Source organism: Cupressus sempervirens, chromosome 2, assembly GCF_028749045.1.
Source record: "Cupressus sempervirens isolate cs-2001-9-10 chromosome 2, ASM2874904v1, whole genome shotgun sequence".
Taxonomy (NCBI): domain Eukaryota; kingdom Viridiplantae; phylum Streptophyta; class Pinopsida; order Cupressales; family Cupressaceae; genus Cupressus; species Cupressus sempervirens.
The window spans coordinates 307,590,541-307,604,284 of NC_143119.1; the positions used below are offsets into that span (position 1 = coordinate 307,590,541).

General features: G+C 34.9%; 1 protein-coding gene across 3 annotated transcripts in view; it reads left to right on the top strand.

Moving 5' to 3' along the window:
* Nucleotides 1-13,744, top strand: part of LOC149572306 (putative GPI-anchored protein At1g61900) — a 109,816-nt gene that overhangs the window by 41,666 nt on the left and 54,406 nt on the right. The window contains exons 4-8 of one of the 3 annotated variants that reach the window (XM_089813517.1): nt 11,677-11,922; nt 12,124-12,138; nt 12,465-12,611; nt 13,424-13,468; nt 13,558-13,594. In XM_089813517.1, coding sequence (XP_089669643.1) covers nt 11,677-11,922; nt 12,124-12,138; nt 12,465-12,611; nt 13,424-13,468; nt 13,558-13,562 — 458 coding nt within the window. In that variant the 3' untranslated portion in view covers nt 13,563-13,594. Of the gene's footprint in view, nt 1-11,676; nt 11,923-12,123; nt 12,139-12,464; nt 12,612-13,423; nt 13,469-13,557; nt 13,595-13,744 lie in introns of those variants that run through there. The other 2 variants (XM_089813515.1, XM_089813516.1) reach the window with 2 other exon arrangements.

Below are 13,744 nucleotides of genomic sequence, written 5' to 3' on the forward strand. Positions count from 1 at the left end.
TTAGGAAGGATGATTCCTTTATCACCTTGCACCAATGGAGTAACAGGGATCATTTAAAGAAATCTAAACAAAACATATAACAAGTAACAAATCAAAGGGGAAATACATTACAATAGACAAATGCAAATGAATCCATCACACAAGAGGAGTTGATCAAGACCCATCTTGATTTGTACATATTGGTCTATAATGTTTAGCGAAGGTAGGCAACACACAAGAGGAGCAACATCAAGCATGACATATAGAACGATAAAAGTTCTAAACAAAGACCATGCTCTAAGGATGAGTCTTTTTGTTTGTCAGTAGGAACAAGAGATAATTTTGCTGAAAATCTAGTTGATAAATCATGATTAATGTCAGTAAGCTCATACATAACATCAAAATCACTTGCATGAACATCATTTGCATTAGAAACATTAAAATCATCAAGAGTATCTTCTTCATCGAAATTAATCAAAACAAGATCTCTAATTTGAATAGAATCATCATGGTTATTCAGTTTCATGTTTTTAAAATTAACTTCCTCCTTCGGGTTATGCATAGGCTGATCGAAGGGCACACAAGTATCAATAGGTTTCTCAGGGGAGTAAAGGTTTTGGGAAGCATGCCAAAAGAGTTTAGCATGACATTTACAATGACAGTCAAAAGCACAACAATTACATTGGTTTTATTTGAAATTTAATTTGGTTTAGGATCAATCAACATCAGGTCCTTTTTTTCTTTAGGAGGAAGAATAAAAGGTTTTGCACTAGGTTGATAGATAGCAGTTGCAAAGTGTTTATATGAAATAGTATGTGGGATTGAAGCATAAATAAGAGGTGTAGAAGGTTAGGAAGAATTCTAGGTCCAGGGCAAGGAAATAGATCTATAGGTTAGTAGTTGCTAAGTTCACAAGTCTCCTAAATTTAAAATTTATGATAGAATAAGAAATCATTATCTACTCGAGTTGGACTGGTTGAGACATGGTAGGCCAAATAAGTCAAGGTCAAAGTTCCGTAGAGAAACGAGACGTTGATAGAGTCTATGTTTTGTCATGAAAATTTCTCCATCACTAGGAAATTTCAAAAACTTTTGGGTAGGAGAGATTATATCTTTCATGGAGGTGAGCCAAGGAAGGCCAAGTCTAACTTGAAACTGATGAGAATTTGGGATGATCACAAATTTGACATCTAATATTTTCTTACCAACTTCTATGGAAAGACTAATAGAACCATGGAAAGGATAAGTGAAACCATTGAATGTTTTAATCATCATATCAGATTTGTCATAAAAATCTTCCTAGACTAGTCTAGTGTAAAGAAGTTTTGGAGTTATAATATTCACCATGCAAGTAGGATCTATAAGGACTTTGTGAGAGGGAAAATTATTAATCTTTGCATCTATGTAAAGAGGACCGCTAGGTGCTCTAGTAGTCTCCCTAGAATCATATGTAATGCAAAGATCCAGTTTGGGTTTGAGTTTGGGTTTAGGTTGGGATTGATCAATAAGATTGACAACTTTGGTGGCTTTAGTACACTTAGTGTCATAACTCATAATTTTAGGAGAGTCAACAACATGGGTAGATGAAGAACTGAAAGAAGGAATATACTCAATGGTATTGGTTGAATGGGAAGGCAAAAGATTGGTGTAAATTTGGAAGTTTTGGTTGGGAAGTGCAACAGATTTGTTTTCGACCATTAACATCCTCAACATGTATAACATTAGAATCAATGAGGTCTTGAACAATGGATTTCAAATGGAAACACTTTTAAGCATCATGATCTGGTTGACAATGATATTGCCATTTTTTTTGGGGATAATTGTTCTGGTTGAATTGTTTGGAAGGATCAATTAACTAAATGGGGGAGGTGTCAAGACATTAGCATTAATCAACTTCAACATCAAATTATGCAAAGATTTAGAAAGAGATGTAAAATTACGAGAAGCTCCAAATAAGATGACAGAGGAGCCACACCCTCGAATGATGCTGCCATTTGCGCATCAATGTAAATGCTTAAATCTACCAATGAAATCAATCATTTTTTTAACACTTTGTTTACAATGCATTAAATCAGTCAACGGAATCTTGGGACCAATATTGCTTTGAAATTGTTGAATGAAAGCAGTAACATATATTTGGACCGAATCAATGGAAGGAGGTATTGCAAGGCTTTCTTTTGAAAGGGTTTAGTTAATAATTTAGCCATGAACTTATGATAAAATGAAAAGTCACTACAAAATGTTTGAAAGGTCTTAACATGGGTCAAGTGGTCACCTTACTAATGTATGTTAGAATTCTTTAGAATAACTGAGAGGGGGAGGGGGTGAATCAGTTATTCAAGGTCCAAATGCCCTAATAATGCTTTTTTCTCTACTTATGATGAATCCATACACTTTTCATCCATCCAAACTTCAATCAACCATCTTAGCAAGTTACAACAAATCAACATGTAGGAATAAAATAAGCAAGATCAACACATGACACAATGATTTACGTGGAAACCCAATTTGGGAAAAACCACCAGTAACATGCTACTAGATATTCACTCTTCTAAAGTGATGCCCTGTTAAAAGCCTGCCCTGTTAAAGGCTTACAACACACTATTAAATGTGACCTTGTTAGAGGATTTCACCAAACTGTTAGGAATGGGCCTGATCAAAGGACTTTAGAACATTCACTTGGAATGTCACCCTGTTAAAGGATTTACAACATGGCTATTAAACCAACCTAAGTCCATAGGATTTAAACTATCTGTTACAATTGCTAGAGAGTAACAATAATGGATTGTTGATCTGATACAACTTACAACATACTTTGCAGATTTCAGATCACTCTTCAATTCAGTCCTTTTGCTTGGCTTTTAATCACTTCAGTTTTTATAGCTTGTCATCTCAAGCTTTGTCTCCTTGAGTCTTCTTACTCATCATACCAATGCATCCATATCTGTGGTCATCTGTTGAAGCAGAGTAACTGTGCTTTCTTCCTCCTTAGCACCTCCTTCAACACTTTATGCTTTCATGCTTGACGTCTTCTATTCTTCTTCATGACCTTATGATTCCTTAAATAGAAATCTAGTTTGCCTTTGCCGCTCGATTCTCCCTTTCCAACTTTAGGGTTTCAGATGGATTAGGTAGGATACAATGTATCTACCCCATATCTTGCTTTTATCTAGAAAACTTCGTCTAGAGTCCAGTTGTATTCTCCAAAAACGTTCTACATGGTTTTTTGTGCCACCAGCTCATCATTCTTATCTTCCATTTAATTCACAGATTTTTAGATAACAACCTTGTCGGCTTAGATTTGGCGAATCTTCGATTTTCGAAATAATGCAGCAACTCGGCACTATTGGTTTACTGATGCTCGGCACCTCTGTGTTACTCGGCACTTGTATTTGCTCGACACTTGATTCTGCTCGGCACTCGGCACTTGATTCTGTTTGGCACTCGGCACTTGATTTGGCTCGGCATCTGAAGTTCACTCGGCACTTGCTCGGCTTCAACTAGGAATTTGTTCGGCTCCTTAATGATCTCAGTTAGTCTTTACAAATGACTTAGCTAAAACCTTACATCTTTGATATGTTTCAATGTGCCTATTCTCTGTGTCTTAGAGTATGTCATCAATACACTTTTTCATCAATGACTTAGTTGATCCTTGGACTTCATTACAACATCATAACTTCAACCTTTCTCTAGGTGTTCTAGTTACATCTTATTGGTTGCCTCCTCCTTGTCAATCAACCAATTGATAGTATTTGGATCACTAAAGCAATTGTCATTCCTGCAAGTAGCAAGTTTGACATCGATGACAAAACAATGATTGAGAACATTCTTTACCAGTTGCATATGATCATTCCAACAATTTTCCTCATGATCTTTTCAATCATTTCCAACAATGTAAGTAAGTGAAGTATTTCTGTGTATTGATGGATAACAACATGGATAATGCTCAAGGACAAAGGTTAGGAATTCCACATGTAGGAATGTTAGATTTGAATTGATTCATAGAGGCTATTTGTTGTTGTGCAAGGATGAAATGGTTTGAGCTAGAGAATTGGTAGTGGATTTGGTAGAGAGTATGGTATGAGACGTATGTAAAATGTTAAGGACCATTGTGAGAAATATAAGGAACATTGAAATATGCAAATGGAACATTGTTGTATGTAGGTATGGATGAAGGTTGTGAAATACATGGAATACTGGAAAGAGGAGAAACAATAGGATTAGGAATGCTTCCAAGACTAAGATGTATGAGAATAATGTTTGAAGTAGATGTAGTCACGAGAGGTGGATCACAAGTAGTAACACTAGGTAAAGAGGTGGGAAGTCTCAACAGTAGTTGGAGGTTGACCTAATCCTAGATCTTGAACACAATCCTTCAAAGGTTCAAGATTACTATCAATGAAATGGGAAATAGTTTTTAACAAGTTGATACCATGTTCACCATTGTGCATCAACTTCCTTAAACCTTCTAGTAAGGAAATAACTTGCAAATTTGAATTTTTTGGACTTAAACCATGTTCAAAATTTTGAAACTCATGGGAGTGATTTTGCACTCAAGTAGGAGGAGCTCTTAAATATTCATTTTCATCATGAGAAGAGTGAGAAGAAGGATTCTCAACAATTGTAGGAATGTCATTAGTTGGCATGTGTGTCTCATCAAGATTCCTAGGAAATAAGGACGTCTCAGAATCAAAGGAGCCCATAAGTTTGAGACTTCTCCTAACAAAAATACTATAGGTAGGGCTTAACGTTATAATTCTCATAGACAATAGAAGAAATGAAAGATACATTTAGCAAATGCAAGCATGAAATTTGAAAGAGGAATGTAAAAATTAATGGAGTTAAAAAACATAATTGCATGTAAATTCATATTAACAATACATCTATTTATAAAACAAGATTGAGGATCCAATATACATAAATGGTATCCAACACCAAAATGAAAATGGAAATGTCATGTATCGGGTTCAACAAAATGTACATAAAGAAAAGATGGTATATATAGGGTAAAATGCAAGGTATTATAATTATCCTTTTCTTAATGTGCAAATTGGAATAAAGATGCCCTGCTATGCTCAAAGCTTGTTTTGAATGCTGAGTGGGACAAAGATTAAGCATTATTCAAATGGGAAGCCTAGAAGATATGATAGGTGCAAAATTAGGGGGAGATAGGTAATCGGGTCAAGCATCATGTACATGAAATCTTGAAACCACCTAAATGGGGCTTAATTAAGCATCCAATTATGGGTGCTGGCTTTTCAAGACAATACACTTTCACGGAATCCTTATGCAAATTTCAATTAAGTGAAGAGGATCTTATTTTGAATGTTGAAATGAAAGACTGAAAACAAGATGAAATCTGGGTGTTGCAAGAGAAGTATCCAACACTAAGTGAAATTTTTGAAGTTGAGCCTAATGTAGTAGCCCAAGATAAGTTGAAATTTTGACCTCTCTTTGGGGCTTCAAGCCCAAAGGCATGGTGATTTCAGCCTAGCTATTGGGGTCAAATTTCTAAACCAATGGTGAGGTTTGACTTGCAATCAAGAATAGACTTGAATGGGAGGTGTGATCAAGTTATGCGCATAAAATTGCCAAACATTAAACGATCCAATTTGATTGTTGTACTTTTGCAAGCAAACTTTTGACTTGTAGCAAACATTTGTATGAATCAAAGTTAAGCATTGAAATTTAATAAATATTTTAACTAAAAATCCAAGGACAAGTCAAAAATGAAATATCCTTTCAACATAGTGATTTAGGCAAATTGATTTTGATAAGGAGCCCAAGAGAGGTCAAAGTTCCAAGCTTCCTTTGGAACTCCAAGCCCAAACAATGTCCAAATTCCAACCATCATGGTTTCAAGCCCAAGAACATGGTGATTTCTGCTCAACACTTGGGGTGAATTCTAGAATGCAAAATGCTTTACACTAAGGTGAAAATGCAAATGATTGTCAACCCTCATTGAAGGAAAAACTTGAAAATGCAAACTAAGTTGACCATGGAGAAAGGTGCTCAAAATAAATCAAAATGCAATCAAGTCGGCCTTCTAAGGAAAGAGTGATGGTCAAATCAAATTTAAAACACCTAAGGACATGTTGGTCTCCTTAAGCCCAATCACCAAGAATATTAGAAGGGATGCATATGAAAGAAAGGCTAATTGCCTAATCTTGGTTCCATTCAAATGCAATCCCAAAAAAAATTACCAAATTGTCGACCAAAGTTAAGAGTAGGTGAAAATCAAAGTTGAGATTAAATTGTTAAATCTCATCGAAGGAGATTGACCTTGTTAAAAGGTATCAATATAAGATGAAGCCCTGATTGAACTAATCCTTTGTTGGGTGTGTTCAAGGGGAAGTTGGGTGCTTCAAACTTAGAAAATCATGACTTAGACTAACAGTTGGAAGTTGATTTCGTAAGATGCATAAGGTTTTAATTTTGTGAATCCTGTGGAAGACATCTTCACAATTTGAATTCTTTCAAGTTTGATTAAAAATGTTAATGACCAACCTCTTACCAAAATACTTCTAATAAAAATAATATGATTTTCAGATGGAGATGATTGCAATATATAGGTCAAAACAAAACCATCAGTAAAGTAGTTGCAAGTCCTTTGCTGAGAAAGTGAAGAAGATTGGATTATCAACTTGCAAGTGCAATGGCCTAAGTCAATAGTGCTTGAGAGGGAAGTTATGACAACATCAAAGCAACATGGAAAAAGAAGGCCCAATTGATGTGATGGTGAATGTTGGATATCTGGTTTTTTTTGAAACCTCAGCTAAGGGTGATGATCAAATTGTAACTAGACACATCTTATGGAATAAGGAAAGTTAAAATGAAAACCAAATTGAAAGACAAAAGTGATTGCATGGAAGATAATGGCCAGACATCATAGTCAAGCCCAAACAAGGGAAATGAGTTCAAGTTAAAGGAAGGATCAAGCCCAAGATATCAAGACAAGCACTATTTCAAGAACATTTCAATGAGAAGATGTCCAAATGAAGAGGATGAAGTGTAGTCATAACAAGATAAATATGACGAGGTGGTGGCCACTCATCTTCAATCAACCACTAGATTGCAGGTTGACATGTTCAAGTTCAACTAATCAAGATATCAAGTTGCCAAGTGGAATGCATTTATTGTATTATCTCTATTGCATTTTTTCATTTGTCGATCCTCAACATGACCAAGCAATGTAATAATTTTCATTGGCTCATATTTAATGCTTGCAAGTAGTAGTTAGGGCAAACCCTAATTAGGGATATTTAAATAATTTGGGTTGTTGATCTCAAATCAATTTGAGCCATCCATGCATATATAAGACTTGCATTAATCATTTGTAAAGGGAGATTTTGGATAAATTGTTGTTTAGATACTACCAAAGTATTTGTAGTTTCCTTGTTTCATGGTGGTACTTGTGTTAATTTGGAGTGTTGCATTGTTTCCTGCTTTTAGCTTGGATTTGTTTATGTTGAGTGGAAGTTATTGAGTAGTTGAGTAGAAGATGAAAGATCTAATTGTTGGTGGTTCATGATGAAACTTGTGTTGTCACTCTTTTAGTACTTGTTGACTGAAAATAACAGTGCAAGGTTATATTTAACTCCATCATAGACACTTATGCCAATTGCTTCATGTTCATTGATTCACATGTTTTATGGTTTAATGTGCATGAGTAGTTTGAAGATTATGCACACGTCCTTAGGAAATAACACCCTCCTTTGCATAGTTATATTAGTTGGCAAAGCAAGGGCTAGTTAGTTTGACCTCATCATCAATAGTCTCATGCATTGATAGAATGAGATAGAGTTGTCTTGGCTTCTTAAAGTGGATCCTTTTTCTACTTTGTTTTATTAGGATTAGTTGAAAAGATTGAATTGTCAAATCATTTGCATTTAGAAAGTTGAAGTACTATTAGATGAATAGTGTAAGTCCCCTCGTGGTTACCAACAAATCACATCACATTCATTGAGTTATATCCAACACAAAGTCATTAATTCACAATGCTAAGCTTTTGGTTGCCTTATTTGATCACATGGTGTGAAATTGTTTAGCATATAAGGTTTCCTTATTTGAGGGAGGACAAAAAAACATGTACTCTATCTTGCATTTGCAATGGTCACAAACTTACATCAATAGTATGCACGGTTGCTTGGAAGAGGTTAATTCTCGAGGGTCACTAGGTTGTCGTTTAATAACTTTTGTAGGATACTTGCATAGGAATTAATCAACTTACTGAAAACATCTTAGGGTTTACCTTGTTGTAATCTCAGGGTTGTTGCCCTTTTGTATCTTTGAGTAGTGAGGTCTAGGCAGTCTGCTGAAATGCATGTTCATTCCCCTTCTACCTTTAACATGGTATATGTGTGGGTACATTATGTAGTGCTTTTGATCTGCACCATGGTTTTTCCTCTAGCAAGGTTTCCATGCAAAAATCTGGCTATGTGTTATGGTGTTGCTATCTATTGTGCATTAATGTTTATCTTTTAGTTTAAGTTCTAATGGTGGGGAATTTTTTAAAGCATCCTGCCACCCTAAGTGTTGCCTTGTTATTCCTAACAATCTTGAAGAGGTTGAGTCTTAGTGAGGGTCACCAGGTTGTCCTTCAACAACTCCTGTAAGATTATTGCGTAGGAATTAAGAAGCTTAGTGAAAACTTCTTTTCTCCAAGGCTTCATGAAGAATTGATTTCCTTTTGTGGTGTGAGGAAGTGCAAGGCCACTGATCCCTTCTTTGTTTTCGCGAAACTCATTGGAGGAAGATGCCATCCTACTAGGCATTCAAACAAGACTCTCCAAATTGAGCCATGGTGTGCTGATAATAAGTTGGAGCATTACAAAGATTTTGTGTTCACTAGTAAACTTGACGTACTAGTCTTTTGACAGATGAAGTGTTCAGATGTGCTTTCAACCACAGATCAAAATCTCGCCAAGAAGTGATAGAGAACTTCGTTCCTTGCAAGAAGTTTTGGAAAACAAGATTGCTAGAAGTTGATTTTGAGAAGTTTTCAAATTATCGGCAAGAAGTTCCATACTTCTCTCAAGAAGTTGCATACATCTAATAATTTGAAAAAATCTCACAAGCAACACCCGTAAAACTAGGATGCCTAGCAAGATATCATTTAGTGGCCCATTTTACAATTTGCTGCCTTTCGAGCAAAGAAGAAGGGTTTTGATGGAGATAAATAGTCATTGGGAGCCTTGAAGATCGATCGTAAGTGGATTTGAAGTGGATTCAAAGTGGGGATTCAAAGAAAATTTTCAAGCAAATCTAGATTCAAAGGAGGGTGGTTTTGCACTGCAATTAGTAGAGGACATTTAGGATGAGGGTAGTGAGAGTGAGGACACTAAGGACATTGAGAGTGAGGATACAGATGATGAGTCATTGCCAGTGCCAACACCAACTACATTCAAGATGGATATTGAGTCACAGCCATAACCACAGCCACAGTGGACTGCTAGGGCTAGACACCCTCCCACTACTCCCATAGTTTTTACTAGAGCTACTTGGAAGTGGAAGAGGAAGGTGTAGACTATTTTCATATTGTACTTGACATTTGTATTTGCTTATATTTTTATAAAGATAATTTGCTACTTTTAGTTTGCTTCAGAGTTTATAGTCTTTGACTATGGCTACCAGCCATAGACATTCCACATGAGGATGCAGTTTTTTTGCATATCACATTTATATATATCTAGACCAGCTTTTTGGGCTTGTTTACTCATATACTTACTCATTAGTGCATCTCCTTATTGAATTTTGGAAAAAATAAATGTATTTCCAATTAAATTTAAGTCATTTTAAAAATTCCTGATATTTTCCCAAAATGTTACCAATTTAACTACAGAGATATTTTCCCTTTTCTTTTTTTGCCTTGCTGATTAGTTGCAGAGAACACGATTTTCAACTTTGCTTTAAACAAAGTGTCAAAAATTGCTTTAAATATAGTTTGAAAATGCCATTTATGCAGATCCTCATCGTTGTCTTCCTTAGCATTAGTCACCACATAGGCATCTTTTCTCTGGAATATGTCATGCTAGCTTTTCCTACAATCTCGCTTCACATGCCCAAATTTTATCTTTTTGATAGTATTAGCACTGTACCTTTCCTTGTGGTTGTGAAGTGGGAGTAGAATCGCAGTTTGTACCTTGAAGCATGCACTTTATGAGCTTCTAGAAGTAACTTGACTCATTTGTTTTTGTTGACATTCCTTGTACAATAAGCATGAATGACCTTTGATGTCAGAGTTCGGTATTTTCTTAACAGGCTTAGAGGGCAATAGGTTGTTGGTGATTAGAGAAAATGTGTTTTTATTATTTACTATCCACAATTTGTATGACTGATGGGTTGATCCCTGGGATTTGTTTTCCACAAAAGATGTTCTGACAAAGACCCCCCCATTTGGCTTAAGAGAAAACAACGAAGTTTTTAGATACAGAGCCCAATAGGTATATGTGCATATGAGGCGTATTGCATGCATGCTTAGTTCAAATGGAAAAATATTTCATTGAATGTGCCATTTAGTTCATCTTTAAGCCTATATTTATGATATTTAGGAACACAATTGTTCTGAGTTAATAAATGCCCGTGTTCAATTTTTATTCATTTTTCAGATGCAGAATCAAGTGTGATGTTTTCATTTGGCAGATGACTGTCATAGTTTCTTTGAACTTTTAAGTTTGTAGAACTCTATTATACCTTTCCTTGTCATACTTGTACATTTTTTCTCATGCATTTTGGCATGCAGAAAACATGAACTCCTGAGTTCCCTGTTGGCTTGAAAAATTAAAGAATTCAACTGCTATTACAAATTCTCTCTTAACCACATGTTGAGGTGTAGGCACAATTGGTTTGGGATATGAATGTGTATGGAGTTGAAAATTTCATAGAAGATGGAGCAGTACATTTGTTAATGTTGGAAAACTGTGTTATGCTTGCTTGTGATGCTTGTTTTTAACTATGAAAAATGTAACTGTTACTGAGATCACTAGTGACCTTAAAAATGGTACTGCTATTATACGTGCTTGCTCAACTACATAGTTGTAAGCCTGAATGTTTTTTATATGAATACGTATGGATTCAAGATTTCATGTTAGATGGAGCTTTACATGTGTTAATACTGCAAATCTGTGTTATACTCTGCTTGTGATGCCTGTACTTGGACATGAAATATTTAATTTCTATTATAAAATGCTTTCTGAACCACATATTACGGTTTGAGCCTGATTGTTTCATGGTATGCATATGCATATTATTGAGATTTCACATATTAGATGGAGCATTATATGTGTTACTTGTGGAACTGAAATTTAGTTTCATGTTTTATTGAATGTTGAGCAAAATGGTGTTCTCTCCCTTTTTAGATGTTCTTTGGCAGACAGGTCTTCAGGGGCAGCTCTTGTTTGCAACTGATATTTTTTTGTTGAGTTTCAATGCATTTAGAATTTGTTCACAAGGAAAGATCTTGGCCAAATTGCTTTTTAATGTTCAACAGTACTTTCTTGGATTCTGAACCTGGTTTGAAAGCAATTATATCCTTTTAAAGCAGCTTAAATTATTTTAGTTTTCATATGGTCAGCTTATTGACGAGGGTTGAATTCCACACACAATGAATGTTTTATCTACCATTGGTCTCTAGTATTTTATTCTTGATCAAGTGCACTTTATTTTAACAACAGCTGTTTTGCTATTTTGAATCCACAGTCTGTCCTTTAGATTTCCCAGATCCTTCAGAGGTGGCCAAAGACTGTTCTCAGGCCTTAAAAAATGAATCAAAATGTTGTACGACACTGGACAGTTATATCTCTGGAGTTCAACAGCAAAGCCTCATCACAAATCTGCAAGCTCTCGACTGTGCCTCCTCTCTTGGTGTTATGCTTCAGAGAAAGAATATTACAGAGAACATTTACATTCTTTGTCATGTAAACCTGAAGGATTTCTCTCTTCAAGGTTGTTTACAATTTTCCTCTCAATAAGCACAATATAGTAATGCTGCATATTTTTATTGAAGCTTCAAATTGGCTCATCAAAATCTGATATTTCTGGTGCATATCATTTTAGATTTCTATAACTTGAGTCATATTTGTTATAATCTGATCCTTTTCTGTTTGTGTTGTGACTGTGATTGGGGCCCCCATCTTTGTACGATAGCTTTCGGATCTCAAGGTACTAATTGTTGCTTAATATATCTGAATTATAGTTCAAGTTCAGCTGTATTTAGTTTATTTACAATCTAATAATATGTGTCTGCAAGATAATCATTACTATAATTTGATGCATTGTAAAATGGGAAAGAGATTTGCATTTAGCATCCAATTATGTAAAATTGCATTAAAATTCCTTATGATATAGCCAACATTGTGAATGGTTACATGGTAATCTATTTTGCTTGTCTTGAGCTATGTGATGTAATTTTGTGGTAGTCCTCCTTAAAAATAAATTTATTCATTTAAATGAATGTTTTGATTCAGTGACTCAAATTTTTATCTCAGATGCAGGCTGTCTTCTTCGAAGTTTGCCTTCAGATGCTATGTTTGACAAGTCTTCTGGGATAAGTTTCACATGTGACCTAAATGATAATATTGCTGCTCCTTGGCCTCATTTTTCTCATTCGTCAACACCTTCATCTTGCAATAAAGGTATCAATCTACTTTCAGATCAATGACAGAAACATTTTGTGAATGTTATTATCTCTTTATTGTTATGGTTGTGCATGACTAATGTAAATATAGTTAATATGACATTTGCATGACCTATTCCGAATGAATTATACTCTAAGCTTTCCAATATAAATTGCTGTATTCTTTTGAGATAATGAATTGCAACCTTAGCTTACATCCTAGGGTCTTAGTGTAAATTAATGTCATAAAACGTTTTTTTTGCTGTTGTCATTTGATTTTTCTCAGGAATTTCTATGTCTAGTTATTGTATACTGCCTTTGTGCTTGAATATAGCTGTCTTCCTTCAGCTTCAAGTTTCTGTCAATTACTTATATGTGAAATGTAGGTTTACAAAAGTCTTTAGTATACATCCTCTGCACTGTGTAGGTGTTCTACATTCTGGACTGTTGAAGTACAGTTCTAAAAATGTTCTTATTGCTTGGAAGATGGGAATTTGGTTATTTTTCTTGAAGAGTTTTTGCACTGTAGTAGTTTTTATAAATGGAATGCCAGTGCAAACCTGGAATACTTCCATTTGAGGTTTATAAATGTGCATGTGGTTGGCTCTTGAATTGATTTTTTGGAATTAATCAATCAGTTTTATTAAAGTTTGACTTCTGGTCACGTGTTTGTCTTTTGTTTGTAAATAAACACTCTTGTTATTTGAAATATTAAAACATTAACATGATTGTCTTATTGGACTCGAGTTTTTTTTTTTCAAATATGAATTAATTTTTCAAATATTTTATTTAGTGGATTGATACTGGAACAATTCCCTTTCATGTGTGCAGCAATTAACATGCCAGCTTTTCCAGCTGCAACATCAGCCTGTAATGGTATGCCATTAGTAATATACTAATAAATAATTAAATAAATATTGTCTTTCCTCATTTTTTTTAATACTTTTTCTCCTTTACTAAATTAGATTGAGTTCATTGCGAGAGAGTCATGAACTTGCATGGTGAGTATTCATGCTTGGATGACATCATAAGATTGAATTTCTTTTTGTGAACTTAACATCAAATTTTCCTCTTGAATTATTTGACGAGTGGTTAATCATTTCCTGGTTGCATTGATGTTATATGTTTTATTTTTTGTTTGTCAAATTTTCT